Source organism: Hylobates moloch, unplaced genomic scaffold (genome assembly GCF_009828535.3).
Source record: "Hylobates moloch isolate HMO894 unplaced genomic scaffold, HMol_V3 SCAFFOLD_18, whole genome shotgun sequence".
Taxonomy (NCBI): Eukaryota; Metazoa; Chordata; class Mammalia; order Primates; family Hylobatidae; genus Hylobates; species Hylobates moloch.
This window is the reverse complement of record NW_026652293.1, coordinates 10,447,122-10,464,067: the sequence shown is the minus strand read 5'-3', so window position 1 is coordinate 10,464,067 and position 16,946 is coordinate 10,447,122. Positions and strand designations below refer to the sequence as shown.

The 16,946-nt window shown below is 48.4% G+C and overlaps 1 protein-coding gene and 1 pseudogene across 1 annotated transcript; both read right to left on the bottom strand.

Moving 5' to 3' along the window:
* Window positions 1–770: 770 nt before the first annotated feature.
* Window positions 771–11,335, bottom strand: FMOD (fibromodulin). Its single transcript, XM_032136791.2, has 3 exons — window positions 11,246–11,335; window positions 7,469–8,457; window positions 771–2,634 (listed from the first exon to the last, which is right to left on the bottom strand). The coding sequence occupies exons 2-3, from the start codon at window positions 8,448–8,450 to the stop codon at window positions 2,483–2,485; spliced, it is 1,134 nt and encodes a 377-aa protein (XP_031992682.1). The 5' UTR covers window positions 8,451–8,457; window positions 11,246–11,335; the 3' UTR covers window positions 771–2,482.
* Window positions 11,336–13,771: 2,436 nt separating this feature from the next.
* On the bottom strand, window positions 13,772–13,950 carry LOC116457828 (small EDRK-rich factor 2-like; annotated as a pseudogene).
* Window positions 13,951–16,946: the final 2,996 nt, after the last annotated feature.

Here is a 16,946-nt window from a genome sequence, read left to right as displayed (position 1 = left end):
CTATGATTTCTTTCTGGTAGTTTCACACACTAGCATTCCTGCCTAACTCTCACGTCAGAGAATTATAGTCAAGTTAGTTTACTTTGGCTTAAGATGGAGTTGTAACATTTGCAATATGCTTGGTACAGAATTTAGTGCCCAATAACTATCAGTTGTTATTTCCCTATCAGAAAATAGTGGATTGTTCCGAAGGCACAAGCCTAGTCTGCCCTCCTAACTTATGCGACATTTGCTAAGCACCTATCACAACATCTGGCACTTAAAGGCTTCAAGATGTGAACAGAGCATGAATGAGAAAACAAATGGGGGGTAAAGGTTTGTTTTCCTCTTCCAGGGCCAATGGGCTTTGGCACGCTTGGCTGCCCTCAGATCTGCACAGTTGCCACTAGAGGGCAGAAGCAGTTAAGACAACAATACCCAAGACTAGCCAGATCCCGAATTACCGGCTTGGAAAGAGAGGATGGTGGAAAGGGTTGAAAAAAACCCCAGTTACTCTATATCTCTTGGGGACCATATGGAAGGGAATGTGTAGAGAGGATTGAAGTTAGACTTAAAGAAGAACTTCCAGAACACAGTTTGCTAACTAGAGCTTTTATACAAGTGAGTTTTTTTTTTTTTTTCCATTTTTTTTCCTCTTAGCTTCATCTGCCTGAACAGAATAGATGAGAAAGAGGGCTCATCAGTCCAAGGCCTGTGTGACCTGCGACCTCACCAGGTCCTCCTAAAGTAACCCTCCTGCAGTCTGCTTTAAATGACTCCACTCTTGCAGATGCAATCATAAAATAACTTTATTGGTCAGGTTAGCCACCACTCATGCTTTTCCTGTAATAAGGATCCTTAATAAAGGCATGATGGTGTTCACATGCAGATGCTTTCTGAAGAGCCCTGGGGCAGGGGGCAGCCTTGCCCCTCACATCAGAGCTCCTTTGTTGAAATGAGCTGGTTTGGCTTTTGTGGATTCCAGGTCTGGAGCCAAGAACATAGTCCAAAGATCCCCTCTTCCCTTCTCAGGGAAGGTGCTTCAAAGCATACACAGTATCAGGGATGTGATGGCATCTGGGCAGAGCCCAGACTTGGGCTAACTCTCCTCCAGCAGTCCTTGCCCCTGACTGCCCAGATGGCTTTGTCCCAACTGTGCCCAAAAGGGCAGGTGGGTTAAGCCCCAGGCAACATTACCTTTTGAAATGGGAAGAATTAAGTGCTCTCCAGCCAAACTATAAAGCAAAAGCCATCTTCACTAATGAGGATATAGCTCAGAGATGTGAAAGCAGAGGGTTGTATGCCCAGCACAGGCAAGATTTGGCTGCCTGGCCTGAGCTTCACGGACCCCAGCCAGAGCTGGTTCTTTTTAACTATGGCCTTAGGACAAACCAGGTAATACAGATTAACCACATCCTCCTTCTTTGGGCTAGCAAGTCCAGGGCTGCCTGGAGTCTGTCTCTACCATCAGGATATAGAATCTTCCTGCTTGGATAAAAGGAGAGGACAAACTATGTTTCTCATACTTTAAAAACCATGTGGCCTCTACCTTTGTGGATAAAAACCCAGGTAGGGTGCTGTTTGGAATGCAGAAAGTGCTGGGCAAGAATGGAACTACTGGGGCTGCTTTTTCAACTCAGCCAATTTGAGGTGTGTTTACCCCATTGCAGATGCTGAAGTGCAAAGTCTGGCCTTTCCTCTTCTGAAGTCTTATCCACCTTCAAAGAGCTACCCAGCTGCCAAAATATAGCCCTATACATTGATCTAAGCCTGAGGTTGGCTGTCTCCTCCCACATCAGGTCATGAATATTATCATCATGCTGGTGACCTCCAATCTGGTGGCTTTCCAGGGGTGAGGTTAGGGAGGTATAGAAGTGACTCCTGGTGTCCTTTCACCCTCAGACACTGTGTGGGTTGTCTCCACAGGTTGCTGGGCAGATGCTCACATGCCTTGGGGTCTCCTGACTCTGTTTAAGGCACAGAAGAGGCATCTGTGGAGGAAAGTGGAGTGGGTGAAGTGGATTTCAGAAGAGGCAGCTGGGCAAGAGGTATATTTTGAGAAGCAACAAATGGGAGCCCAGAGTAACTGCACGACCAGCCCAGCACAGAGGGAGAGCTGTCAAGCGCTGCTCACAGACAGCCAGGGATTGTTAGAAAAGTACGGTTATATACTATTGCCCATGCCACTTTTGAAGTTCCATGACCTCAGATCACTGGGAAGAACTTAAGAGTCGTGAGATTTATGGAGTCGGAACATCCAGGGATCCTTCCATCTACCACCACTTCTGTCCCTGGAAAACAGTGAACTTCTGCCTATGTCCTCAGCAGAAGGCTGCCTGTCCCTGATCCCCCCTCCAACCCCACCTACAGGAAAGAAGACTACAGAGGGAGCCCGTGGACTTCTGTCACATGGTCCATCCTGGACCTTCCAGCAAAAGCCAAACCAAACCATCAAGCCAAATGCCACGGGGGCTCTCCGCCCAGTACCCGGTGCCAGGGCTGCTCAGATCTCGATGAGGCTGGCAAGGCGCAGGCAGAGGGGCGCGTCGGCAGGCATGGCGCTGCGCTTGATCTCGTTCCCGTCCAGGCGCAGCACCTGCAGCTTGGAGAAGTTCACGACGTCCACTACGGTGCAGAAGCTGCTGATGGAGAACTCTGTGGGGACAAGAGGAGCACGGGTCGGGGAGAGAAGCCCAGATTACGAACCCGAAGCCACAGTGAGATTAGCCTCTGTGAAGCAGCTTAGATAAAGGGGTGGAAGTTGGGGATGGAGGGCCGATGTTTTCCAGGATTGGAAAACAGTCATACTTACTGGCGCCACTAGGGGCAGAACTAGGGACAGAGTGAGGACTGTGCCTGCGTCTGCAGCTCACCTCCTAACCACCAACCTGAACTTTACTCTGCAGGCCCAGGAACGTTCTTAAGTGTCCTTCCCTCTGGGACATTTTTTTTTTTTTTTTAAGCAGGGCGGGGGGGGCAGGAGGGCAGCTGTGAGCAGCAGTGGGAAGCAGAGGGTAGCCAAAGACCTACGGTAGACACCTTGAAGTACTTGATTGCTTTTGGAGAGGGAGGGCTTTGCTGAACTGCTGTGAGAAAGAAGACTGGGGAAATGGAGGGACTTAAATCTTAAATATCTCCTGCTACTTTGCAGATAGAAAAAGTGGCAGGAAATTAAAGAGAGAAAGCCTGGGCCGAGAGACAAGTGTCTTTGTGTGCCAGGGCTTTGAGGGGGTTGCACGTCTCCACTCTAAATACTGCCAGAGCAGTGAGCAAGGCTCTGAGTTTAAAAGAAGCTGGGGACTCATAGAGCACTGGGGCTGCTAGGGACCTCAAAAGTCAAATAAATAATTTCCCTGCCTCCTGCATTTAATACGATTACAATCTACTCCCTTTTTTAAACCTCAAAAGAAGTCGCCTAAGATTTTCCCCTAAACTGCAGAATTCTAATAGAGACAATAGCTCCGCTTGGATGGTTTTAGCATAAATCTTTCTGTTGCTAAAACCCTATTCTCCCTCTGGTTGTCCGCTTTGACAAATCAACCACTCTGTCTCCAGTCTACTGGGTCAGTAACTTGAAAGGAAAAGCCAAGAACTCAGCTAAAACTCCAGGAGAGACAGCAAAAGTCACCACTGAAAGCTGAGGACGCCTCGTAGGGCTGTCTTTACCATGGTGAATGAGGCTTTCAGGAAACTTGCTCCTGTTGTCATTCTCTGCAAAGGGGATTTGAATGAAGTTACCCACTGGGTCTTGAGGGTAGGATTGTCCATGGACACATCCCTAGCAGCTGTAATACTTGGGTAGACCCAGAGCTGGGGCTTGCTGTTGTACCAGAGGCATCCATCGGCTTGCAGCAGTGGTCAGGAGGGGTGTCAGTCTGGGGCCAGGCAGGAGGGGCGGGGGCAGGGGGTGCTTTTCTAACTCTATTCTTAGGGGTGACCATGAGGGCTCCCCTTGGGGGAGGTTACAGGTATGAAGAAGACAGTTCCAAGAAAGACAGTATGGAGAGCTTAAAGAGGCTGATGAAAAAAGTGTTTTTAAATTAGCATTTTCAATGGTTTTCAGTCTCTGTTAAGCACTGACCATGATGAGATGAGGTGAGGTTGCAGCAAATTAACTTGTATTGCAGACATAACACAGAAAATCTAGGCCCAAAGAAAATTAGACACTGAGAAAAGTAGCGGAAACTGGGAAACACCCGTCTTTGGAAAACACTCCTGGTGGGGTAGAATTTCTGGAATGCTTTTGGATGTTTGCTTTCTGGTCCCAAGGACTAGATTAAGTGGCCTCTGAGTGGGCAGGTTGGGGGCAGAGCCTAGACCGGGGCTGGGTCTATGTTATCTGTGTACAAGCAGAGCAGTGGGGTGAGGAGAAGCAGCAAAGTGGCTCAGCTTAAGTATCATTTCCAGCCCTATTTAGGATGGAGCTGCAGGCTCTGTGATAGATTCTTTCCCAGCCTGGAGCCCTCAGACTGTCTGCTAAAATTCCGCATCCCAGCTGTGGATAGGTAAATGTGGGGCATACTTGTGGGGAGCTAGACATACAGTGTATACGGACTCTAGCCACACACTGGGTACTGTGAGCACCCCCCCGCCCCCCGTCTTCCCCAAGCCCATGAATAGGACAGGCTTCTGCGTGGAGGCACTGGAGGACATTTGTCTAGCCCAAATTAAATACTGACATAAGTCTTTCCAAATTCCTACTGGTGCACCCGCCCTGCTCCACTGGATCCCAAAGCTTCCGAATAACATTCTGAGCTGTGTTCTTGCCAGGCTGGAAAAACTGAGGGAGATACTGATGGAAGAGGGAAGTGGTGAGAAGACCACGTCTGATTCCCCTGTGCACCCCTGAGCTCCTGTTCTTCTTTTAGCTCCTCTCTCAGAAGGTTGTTTCAATCCCACCTTCACCACCCCCCATCCCCAAGTCCCTGACTGGTTTGCAGGGAGATGTCCCTCACGTTTGCTGTAGGAGAGGGGGCTGAGCTTGGGGAGCTGTTTTCCTGCTAGTGGTCTGCATCAGAGAGATATTCCTCACCATTCTCAGTCAGAGATGCCTGGCTCTAGGTCCTTTAGGTCAGGGTTCTAATCTGCATCATCTGAGGGACCTTGAGAGATGGCTTTACCTTCTCTGTGTCTCTTTTTCCCCAAAACAACAACAAAAACTGCCTGTCAACTTTAAAGTGGCAATGAGAAGAAAGGCTAATAATAATAGCTATCATTGGTTTTTAAATTCTATGACAGGCCCTAGACAAAGCACTTTACATATATTAATTCACCACTTTAAGGAAAATAAAGCATTATTTTGTCTAAAAAGAAGGCTGAGAGAGACCAAGTGATACCTAGTCATGGGGCTTGGACTTAAATTGCATAAGAATTGATTTGGGAGTAGACACCGAAAATTTGGGGGTTGTTTGACTGAACAGAGAATTTGTTTGCGGGACCTTAGGAAACTGCACTAATTTTATTTTCTGACAGGCGTCTGGAAGAGGTTGTCCACCTCCCATTTGAGTGGCAGATGTGGTTCTGCATGAAGGCAGAACAACGATAAGAGGTTGTGATGAAGCCTTTTCTATCCTAACTTTCTCTGATTGTATGGGTAGGTGCTAATAGATTCTTTCCCATGACAGCTGTTCTTTGCTGTCACAGTTTCAGGGTCAACTTGGATGAAGCACAGCATACGGTGTGACATTTCTGATGTGACTGCTCCTGGATTCAGAGTGTGTGGCAGGTAAGTAGTGGTAACTGCTGGTGTGATGATAGACAGCCCCAGAAATGTCAAACATCTGCAGCTTGCAACATCTTCAAGATGTCTTGGCTGGGCGCGGTGGCTCACGCCTGTAATCCCAGCACTTTGGAAGGTCGAGGCAGGTGGATCACGAGGTCAGGAGATCGAGAACATCCTGACTAACACGGTGAAACCCCGTCTCTACTAAAAATATAAAAAGTTAGCTGGGCGTGGTGGCGGGCACCTGTAGTCCCAGCTACTCAGGAGGCTGAGGCAGAAGAATGGTGTGAACCCAGGAGGCGGAGCTTGCAGTGAGCCGAGATCATGCCACTGCACTCCAGCCTGGGCGACCGAGCGAGATTCTGTCTCAAAAAAAAAAAAAAGATGTCTTAGAGGACCCCTCAACCCCCACCTTGGGAATAAGAAGTCCCCAAAGAAAGAGAGATTTTAATAAAAAGGAGTTTAGGCTGTACATGATGGTGTCAGGCACTTCAAACTGAAGATGCCAGACAGATGCCTCTTTGCCTTGCCCACCCGACTGTCAACTCCCAAATTGCCCTCTGGGGCTAGTGCCTCTCTCACTCAGAGGGCTGTCCAGCTTGTTAACATCTTGCTCAATGACTGATCTGTTCCCTGAGCACAGGGGGAGAAAGAAATGAGAGGGAGAGGATGACAACTCAGTCCTTCTCAGTGCTTTGATGGTGCTGTTCTATCTCAGCAAGCTCCACTTCAAAGCCCTTTGCCAGTGGTCGTTAATGAGTCCTCCCTTCTCCAGATGGAAGAGGACTTTGCTGACAGGAAGGGAGGTTAAGTGCTGGCCCAGTACCTTCCAGCTGGGATTAAGACATCAGAGGCCCTGGGGTAATGTAAGCATGTTCTGAATACAAGATCCTAAGACGAAAGGGAGCTGAAAATCAGCTGGATAATTCCATCTGAAATGAATATTTCTTAGAGTCAGGGAGGCAGCCTTTTTTTTTTTTTTTTTCCTTTGGGCATTGCAGGGAAGTGCTTATGAAACAGGAAGCCCAGTGTCCTAGGTTTGGTGGTAGTCAGGCTCATGTTACCCTAGGAAGGATATCTGCCCTGCCACCAGGGGGTCCTTGTACTCCAGGAAGAACTGACCAGAACAAGTGCCGCATTCAGCTCTGAGAATAAACACCAAAACACAAGACCAGGCTGTAGATGCAAGAGTAGTTCAAGTGGAAAAAGAGCGCTCATCCTCTTCTGGGACGGTGAGTAAGTACAGGACTTCAACCCACCATTCTCCCAAGGCAGACTAGAAGTTAAACTTAAATCTCTCTCCCTTTGAACTATTCCCTCCTAAACTTCTCCAAACTCATCTCTTACTGCTCCCTGACACATGACCTCTTCATCTCAGACACATGACATTTCCCAGCTGTCCCCTACATTGACAGGTGACCTGTGAAAATGACTGGCTCCTTTGTGGCAAGCCTCTGTCCCAGAATGGCTCCATCCTGCATACCTCCAACCCATGCCCACTTATCTCTCAAGACCTGGAATGAAACTTACCTCTCCTGGAAAATCATCTTCTGTACCAACCCACTCCCCACTGAATTGTCTTAGCTCTGCTATTTAGTATAAGTGTATTCTCTTTTGTACAGGGGTATGGCTTGGTTGTCAGGTTGCTTCATTTGTGCTGTCTGCTTCCCCTATTTCTATTTCTTTTGTTTTGCCACTAGCACTCAGAATAGTGTCTTTCAAGTGAAATAGACAGCCAGTCCCCGCCTCCCTTTGCCAAGGTCTCACCATTGATCCTATTGCCTTGGAGGTAGAGGTTCTCCAGGTTGGTGTTGACTGGGGGGATCTTCTGCAGCTGATTGTAGGAGAGGTCTAGCTCAAGGAGGCTGCTGGAATTGAAGGTGTTGGAGGCCAGGCCATTGTTGGTTAGACTGTTGTGGGACAGCCGCACATACAGCAGCTTGGGCGCCCCCCGGAAGTAGCTATCGGGGACGGTGTAGACATTGTTGTGCTCCATGTACAGCTGCTCAAGAGCTGAGGGCAGCCCATCAGGCACCCTCCGAAGGTGGTTATAACTCAGGTCCAGCAAGATCAGCGACCGGAGGCCCTTCATGGAACTGCCCACTTCCTGGATCTCATTGTGTTGGAGGTACAAGGCTGTGAGGTTCTCCAGCCCCTCCAGAGCATTGTTGGGGACCCGTGAGATCTGGTTGTGGTCGAGGTGGAGCTCTCTCAGGGATCGAGGCAGGGGACCGGGCATCCGGGTCAGGTTGTTGTGGTCCAGGTACAGCCTCTCCAGGTGCCTCAGCTTGGAGAAGACCTTCTTGCCCACCTTATCACTGGTGATCTGGTTGCCGTGGAGAGCAATCCAGAGCAGCCCTGTGGCATTGTCAAAGACGCCTTCCTGGATGGAGGTGATCTGGTTGTTCTGGAAGTACACATACTTCATGCGGGAGGGAACGAAGGGCAGGTACTTGAGGTTGCGATTGTCACAGTACATGGCCGTGGGGAAGTTGGGTGGGCAGTCACACTCCTGGGGGCAGTCGCGGGGATTTGGAGAGGATGGAGAGCCATAGGTGTAGGCTGGCCCTTCGTCCACCCCGTAGGGATAAGGCTCGTAGGTCTCATATGGGTAAGGGTCATAGGGATCGTAGTAGGTGGACTGCTGGCTGCGGAGGTAGTGGAACCACCAATGAGGGTCATCATCATCATACTGGGCCTGGGAGAGGGAGAAGAGCCCTGCCAGCAGCAGGAGGGAGGTCCACTGCATTTTGTCTCTGCAAGAAGCGGGAGAGAACAGAGCAAGCCAGCATGAGTGAGACTCCACAGAGGCAGTGAGGCAGAGTAGGCAAGCCTTAGGCTTTGAGCTATGCAGAGCTGACTTCCATGTCAAACATCTGAGAGCAGGAGCCTTGCTCTCATTTCTTCGGTGCCTCCTCCCAGTCTGGTTCTACACTTGGTCCAGCCAGACCATGGCTATTTGGGCTGAGCTAAGTGCATTTTCCCCTGGTCAGAGAGTCACAGACAGAATGTCTTTGAATGGGAAGGGCTGCATTTTTTTTTTTGGAGGGGCAGATTCTTAGGAGCCTCTAGCACCCTGAAAGTCCTGTGGGAAAGCTGAAAAGCCCACAGCAATCCCTGTGTTTGTGGTGTGGTGGTGAGGATGGTAGAGGGATGCTCTTCAGATCAGAACCCAAATCCAGTTCGGATGTTCCAGGGAAATAGTATTTTTCTAAGAGTCCAAGGAGAAAGCCCTTTCCATGTCTATGGGAGATCTCCAGAAGCCACTTGACACATCAAAGGGGAAGAGCTGAACTACATCTGGAAAATCTTTTGGTCTCTTGGGTAGGCTGGGAGTTTTTGGTCTTGAGTGTTTTGGGGAGGAGTGTGGTCCCTCTGCAGCCACCACAAGGCTCAGTTGCCCTCCAAAGTGCCATCATCTTTAACAGTCTGCTGAGTGAGGAAACTCACTGGTTAGCAGTTTGTGGTTACACATGCAACTTGGCTGGGACGGGGTTTTCATACAGCAGTTACAAATCCTTTCCAGACTGGGGACCCTGGCATTGGGTGTGGCACTTGTCTTCTAAAGCAGGTACTCAGTGTGTGGAGTCTGAGTTAGTCTGCTTCTCTCTTCCATGGTGCCTAGTAAGGTGTTAGCACTCCTCATGCTCCACCATGGGCATCATGCAAGAGCCATGTGGAGCCAAGAGAAATGAATGAGGGACACCAAAAGAAGAACTGGAGATTGGAAACTCTTGTGTATGCTCAAGGGAAAGCGGCTTGAGGTAGGACCCTGACATTCCCCTCTCCTTTCCCAAGCTACCTGCTCCCAGCGATGACACTTAGATGACCAGGCTCTGTGCCTAGGTCCCCACATTGCTGGTAACCTGTTGCTTTTGAGCCTGTTATGCTAATGAAATAGGAACAGGGCAGACTGAAGAGGAAATGTGGTTCTGATGTCATCTGAGAGGGAAACTAAAGGTATGGAAGGTAAGAGACTAGGGGTGGTCTGGGTACCCTACCCTGGTTACCTACAGCCAATGCATGACATACTCCTGTGAGTAGTGGGCATCTTCCTGAGTGTCACCCTTGGACAGAGAAACCTTAGAACCTTTCTTGGCCTGGAAAAGTCACCTACAGCCCTCATATTGCTGTTGGGCCTACTGGTGTTGGCAACTGTAAACAGAAGAAAGAAAGGAGTACAAAAGCCCACATCATCAGATCCAGGGAACTGATGGGAAAGGCCCCAACTGTGACACTCAACAGAGTTACTTCCTGACCACCATCCATCCCAGACCTCTCTGTCCCCTCAAAACAATTTCCTTGGGCCCACTTCATCCCATCAGTTCCTAGGCTGCAGAGGAGCAGGCACCCTGGCTCATCCACAGGCAGCCTCAGGCCTCAGACAAAGAGCCACAGTGTTTTGGAGAAGCTGACCCAACTGCCCACTGCCTGGGCAAGCTGGCTGGTCCCTGACTCTGGCCAGGAGAGAAGACGAATGGAGCGGCCCGCTGCCAACATAGCATTTTTCCGTGCACAGCCCTGGGTTGTTGCAGGACCAAGGTGGCTGTCTGGAGGGCTGGCACAGTGAGCCTCTGTCTCCATTTCTCCTTCTTTCAGACTGGGCACCTTGGCAGACAAGAGCCACCTTCCCCTTCAGACTCAGCTTCCTAGGGGCTGTGCACCCTGCCCACTGCTGCCACTTCTGAGAGCCATGGCTACTGAAAGGGTTTGATGGGGAGCTTATGCCTCTCCTTACCCCACCCCATCTCTTAGCAATGTTGCTTCAGGGTTGCATACTCTTACATTGTTTCCCATAATGCTAGAGGCCCTCCTGCACTCAGAGTTTCTGTAAGGTAGAAAGTTTCCAGGACTGCCACTCTATCAGTTGGGGTAAGTTTACTCAGGAGCTACTGCTATTCTTTCATTTTTCCACTCTAGAGAAAGATCTCTCCCTCCTATCAGTGGAGAAGGTCAAGCCAGAGGTCATCCCCTCACCTGGATTGTATCCCCACCTCAATCCACAGCTCCCTGGACATGGCCAGTTCGCAACACTTCTTTTTATTCTCTCCCTTCCACTCCAAACACACAACACACACACACACACACACACACACACACACACACACACACACACACTCTACACAAAACTTTCCCCCTCTCCCATAATAGCATTTATGTACCAAACCTCTCTATAAGAGAGATTGCAGGGACATCCAGGTCTTGGAATACCCTTCAAAATGCCCACACTCCCAGCGTGGTGGGATTTATGAGTAGCAGGGAAGAAGCTTCCCTAGACAGAGTGTCCTTCACTTTTTCATGCCTGAGAATTGGAGGTCCCCTCAGCACCCATAAAAGAACTGTAAGAGAAAGGTACAGGGCTGGAACCCTTCCCTTAGACACCCTCTCTGCCACTCTCCAGCATCCCTGGGGTCATGGCCCAGGTGTGGAGAAGGAGGAATGAACCCTCCCTGCCTCCCCATCTCCCCTATCCCCTACCACTTTTCATTTATTTCTTTTAAGGAACTGCTAGGGACAAACCCGAAGTAAAACGACTATACTTACCTCGAGTTGAACCTTTCAGAGAGTGACCACGTCCCTCTGTCTGGCCTCCTTGGGTTGGAGAACGTGTGAGAGAGGAAGAGAGAGAGGAGTGAGAGAGTCTACTGAGAGTGTGCGTGTCTGTGCCAGACCAGGGTCCCGCCCCAAATTCCTAATCAAATATTGTGAAGAGGGGCTGAGGAGCCCGGATCCTGGTTTTTTTCAGCTCTGCTGCAGGGGCGGAGCTCACACTCAACCACGCAAATCCTTCTATCCGCCTGACGCTATAAAAACCACCTTTTTTCCACTCACTTATCTTCCCTGAAACATTGGCAGCCCTGGGTCTCTTTCTGCTGAATGAGTTAGTGGCGCCCTAGAAGTTATTTGTACAGTCTCTTATGAAGTGTCTGGATTTCTCATTAAAGCCACAAAGGCAGATGCAGGGATGGGGAGGGCGGGGGTTTGGTAAGAGACATCTTAACTCCTTCAGCAGCCCACATGTCCCTCCAGAGAGCCAGAACTCACCCTTCTCAGCTTCCCCTAAAGACAGGTCATCAGGCTAGTGGATAAGGGAGCATGCATGACAAGGGACAGCTGGCTCTGGTTCCAGTTCTCTCCCTAAGCAGTGTAGACTTTTCTGGGCTACAGGTCCTGCCCACCTCCACCACTGGAACAAAACGAAAGGCAGGGACTCCAACATTTGCTGATCACTGCTTATGCACTAGCATCGTCTACTTCCACTTAATGCTCACAACAAATTCAGAGTTAATAACACTTACCTTGCTGGGTTGTAGCAAGGACTGTATCAGGTGATGTACGGGAGGCTCCTGACCTGGCACATAGCTGAGGCTCACTATGTCCTACCCATTTCACAGCCATAGCATTCTTAAGCCAGGGAAAGACAAGGTCAGAAAGCTGGTCAGGAGCTGTACCATGAAATGACTTTTGGGCAATGGAAATGATTTGGTTTTTATTCTAAATGCTTTGTTGTTGTTGTTGTTGTTTGTTTGTTTGAGAAGGAGTCTCGGCCGGGCGTGGTGGCTCATGCCTGTAATCCCAGCACTTTGGGAGGCCAAGGCAGGAGGATCATGAGGTCAGGAGGTCGAAAAGGAGTCTCGCTGTGTCGCCCAGGCTGGAGTGCAGTGGCACAATCTCTGCTCCCTGCAACCTCCGCCTCCTGGGTTCAAGCTGTTCTCCTGCCTCAGCCTCCTGGGTAGCTGGGACTACAGGCGCACGCCACCACACTTAGCTAATTTTTTGTATTTTTAGTAGAGACAGGGTTTCATCGTATCAGTCAGGCTGGTCTCGAACTCCTAAACACAGGTGATCCACCCACCTCGGTTCCCCAAAGTACTGGGATTACAGGCATGAGTCATCTGGCCCGGCCTATTCTAAATGTTTAAAAAACATGTTTCAAGCAGGAGAAGCCATGGGATCTGATTTACATGGGATCTAATTTACATTTTAAAAGCAAGTAGGAGGGGCTGCTGTGTGGAGAAGGGGAGGCCAGGGTGGAAGCAGGGAGGCGCCAGGCCAGCCTCAAGGAGAGGTAATGGCAGATTGGACTGGTGCAATGGAAGAGCAGATCTTATATTTTAGACAGAGAACTGCCAAGTCTTGCAGAGTTAGGAAAAGTCAAGGATGATTCCTAGAATTTTAGTTTGAGCAACTGGGTGGCTGGTGGTAACATTTCTTGACATGGGAAAGGTGACATGGGACCGAGTTGGGTAGAAAACCAAAGTTATGTTTTGGATATGCTGTTAGAGATGTGCGCTAGGCATTCCCCTGGAGATGCATGTAGACCTTTGGACATATGAATCTGAATCTGGAGTTTAGGGGCTAGAAGAAAACATTTGAGAACCGTTATAATGTGGATCACACAGAATCTCGATAGCTTAGATAAACTCATGTGTCCTAAATGTTCTTTCCTCAAGTATGTTAACTGGCTTATGCCAACATCAAAGAAACACCTTTATCTTAAAAAAATACCAACTGAGAAACCCTGAGATGACTTGAATTTGAAGAATTTGGAAGTGTCGAGGCAGATGGTCCTTTTGGTTTCTCCAATAGGTTTGAGCTTTTGACTTAGTGTGTGGGCTGTCAGAAAGGGCCTTGTCAGGGACCCATTCTTCTCAGAATTTAAGAAGAGATTTCAAAAAGATGAAACCTAATGAATGAGCCTTTTCTGACCACCTACTATAGACTAGGTGGTTTACTTACGTTATCAATGATAACAGTAGATATTTTGCATTGAAATTAGTGGTTTTTTTTTTTTTTTCAAAACTACTTTTAATACTTTGGGGCGAGTCCCAAAGGAATAAAAAAAACACTGGGAAGGGGTAACCCCCACCCGCCACTTCTGGGAGTGGCCAGTGGGAGAGAGGCTACCTGAGGCGAAGGAAGCACAAAAGGGACCCGCTGCAGACTCAGAGCAAAAGGAGGCCATGGGTGCTGGGACCTGTGGGCACTGCAGGAGGAAATGTGAGTGTGGTGGGACTGGCTCCAGTCACATAGGCGAAGGGCAGGAGGGTTGGACATGAAGTCACAAAGCTACTTGGGTTCCTCCTTCTTCTCGTTTGCCTTCTTCTGCTTCTGCTGCTTGGTCTCTGAGCCCGTCTGCTTGCGGCAGGAGCAGAAAGCCCGTCATCTAGACGTTTTCCCTTAACTGAGTCACTCTGCTTTTTCGTATTCTTCTAGCCGGCAAGCTCACGCTGGTTACCGTGGGTCATGGTGATGGCAGTGGCTCCAACCTGCCTCTGTTGTGTCACCTCATTCTGTCAGGATTTTTTTTTTTTTAATTTTTGACCCTGCATTCAGCCAAGGAATCAGGGTTTTAGTGATATAAAGTGACTAGCTGGTAAGTGGCAAAACAAGGATCTGAACCTTGGTCTACATGACTTGAAAGCCCACACACTTTCCTCTAACTCTAGCACAGAGGATTGGCAAAGTGGAGGGGCAATTACTACCCTGCTGTCGGGCTGGTCTCAACTAAGATGAAGCTCAATCAATTACGGTTGCCCAATCTGCCTGAATCTGGGGGCAGGGGAGTTTAAAGGTGAGAGGGGGCTGGGGTATAGGGGTTCTCTTCCTCAGCCCACCCATATTTCATTTCCATTTAATAAATTTGAGCATCTACTATGTGTGGGGCATGATCCTAAGTGTTGGAGACACAAAGAAGGCCTGCTTATAATAAAGCAGATCTGGATGCAGCAAACTCTGACCTCATGAGTGAAGCAGAATGGCCTTACTGTGAAAATGCTTATGAATAATGCACTGATAACTTTCTAGTCATTTTTGAGTCCAGAAAGCAGTCACTTTTCAATGGGGGACACTGATCTTGGCAACCAAGCCTGGGAAACACTTTTAAATGAGCCTAGATAGCCTGGACAGATTCACTATCGGGTACAGATGTTTATTTTTTTAAATTCCAGCATGCTGACTAATTCTGCGTTTACTAACAATGAAAGTTACTAGAGTCTGGGAACCAAATAGTGACTGGATTCTTCCCAACCAGGCACCACCAAAAAGACAGTACCTCCATGGGGTTTTTTGGCCATTTCTAAAGCGGTGAGATGTGCACCAGGTCTTTAGCTATCCATCCTGTTCCAAGACAGGCCTGGGATGAAGGAAGGATGGAAGGGATGATTGGGACCAGGTCAGGAGGCAGAGTATCAGGGAACCATCCACTGTTCAAAAGTTCTTTTCTCTAACCTTTAGTGGCGGTTTCTACCTCCATTTTGGCCACTGCTGCTTTGTTTGCCTAGTTCCTGGATCTAGGCCCTCAGAGCTTGCCTTCAACATGGGAAGCCAAGAATGAGATATTGATGTCCACCAGATTGCTTGCTGAGGGAGTCCACATGTGAAGGAGGACACCAGTATCTTCTAGGGGGTGTCTAGCCAGCACTGTGCAGTCACTAGACTGCAAATAAACCAAAGAGAGAGGCAATGTCATGCATTTCTGTAGCCCCTGTCCCAGCTGGGCACACAATGCGTTGGCACTTAGTAGGCAATCAGTAAAGGGTTATGAAAGGAATTGTATTTTTGGCTCCCCACAGAGTCTGTCTTCAGTACTCAATGCTGGGTGGAAAAACCACCACCAACTAGGCCAGGAAAACCTTTAGACTTTCCAGGGGTTCAGGCCACTGCTATTTCCTCCCTACCCAAAAAAGTACAGGTTAAGCCACAATCACTAGGCAAAGCTCATTGCCTCTGATGCTGGACCCACCCTGTCTGGGAGAAATGAAGTCCCTTCTGACTCAAGTTCCCACCAGCAAAGACACAGTGACGTTCTTGTGGCCACCAACCCCTTCCTTCCTCTTCATCCCCCACAAGACTCAACAACCCTTGTTTTTATGACCAAGCCTCTGATCCCAGATAACTCAGGGAAGGTGGAGGGCAAGAGGGTGTGACTGAAAATCCACCCAACAAGATTTCTCGAACTGAATATACAGAGGTCAGCAGAAAGATGACCATGGCGATATTATATAATCCAGACCCCGCTGCTGGCCCATCCTGAAAACTCTTGACGCCAGCGAGGGAGTTTTTCCTAGTCTGATGTTTCGATGGAAAGTCTTGGCTACATTGGCACCCAACAATGGTGTCCCAAAGCTTCCAAGAGAGATATTTTCTCCTATTCCCTTGGCACCAAAGGGCCATTAGACGTCCTCATCATGGAGAGTGTCCTCTTTCCAGAAGGATGAGAGCCATGAAGATGTTGGAGCTGGAGAAAGACTTGTTTTCTTTGAACTGCAATAGGAGAAAGACCTCAACTTCCAAGTTCTAGAAGATGCCTGAGGGCTTTAGAATTTCCTTTTAGCAATAAGCTGTTTAAAAGGAAGACAGAGAACAACATTTCTCTTTTAATAGATAGCATCTTTTATTTTTACTGTGTGTTTACTGCGTGCTTGATATTGTTAACATGATGATGACATGATGGATCCCAGAAGACGACTTTCTAGAAGGTATGAGTGTATTTGAGTCAGGAAAGGGGGGTCGTTCAGGGAGAGATACCTGAATAAGGAAGGAGGCAGAGGGGATAACCCAAAACCTGAAGGCTAGAGGATTTGGCCATTCAGTGACTCTGTATGTGATGTTCACCTTTGTTCTGCAAAAGAGCCAAGAACTAATGGTGTCCCTCAGACTGTGCTGAGGGCTGTTGGAAGAAACCAACATAAGACAGACTGGCTCCCAGGTTGCTATTAAGGAAATCACATGACTGCAGGGGAGAACAGACCCAGATATTAGCTCTAAAATGCCAGTCCTAGATATTAGCTCTAAAATAGTTTAGCTCTAAGTTAGCTAAAATACCAGCTATCATTTCTGAGATTCTCACCACAACCCTGAGATAGGTATTATCATACCTTATTTTTACAGTTGAGGAAATTGAAGTTCAGAAAAGCTAATTAATTTGTTCAAGATTGGATAGTAATTAAATAGCCAAGTTGGGATTCTAAACTTAAGTCTGGCTGTTCCCAGAGTTTAAGTTTCTAACCACTATGCTAGATAGAATCTCCAGTGTAGAGGAAAAAGCATGGGCTTGGAAGGTAGTTATATGCTCAAATTCCAGCCCTACCACTGACTAGCTCTGTGACTTTGGGCTAATTGCTTAAGTATCAATGAGACTCAGTGTTCTCATTCATAAAATGGGGACAATAACCGTAACCTCGTTAGCCATCGGGAGGATGAAATGAGATAAAGAATAAAGGCTCCTAGCAGAGAGGCTGCC

Excerpts from the sequence above, each read along its gene's own strand:
- FMOD (XM_032136791.2), bottom strand. The coding sequence starts at position 8,450 with ATGCAGTGGACCTCCCTCCTGCTGCTGGCAGGGCTCTTCTCCCTCTCC. Across the intron at positions 2,635-7,468 it reads CCAAGGCAATAGGATCAATG|AGTTCTCCATCAGCAGCTTC; the intron begins GTGAGACCTTGG and ends TTGTCCCCACAG.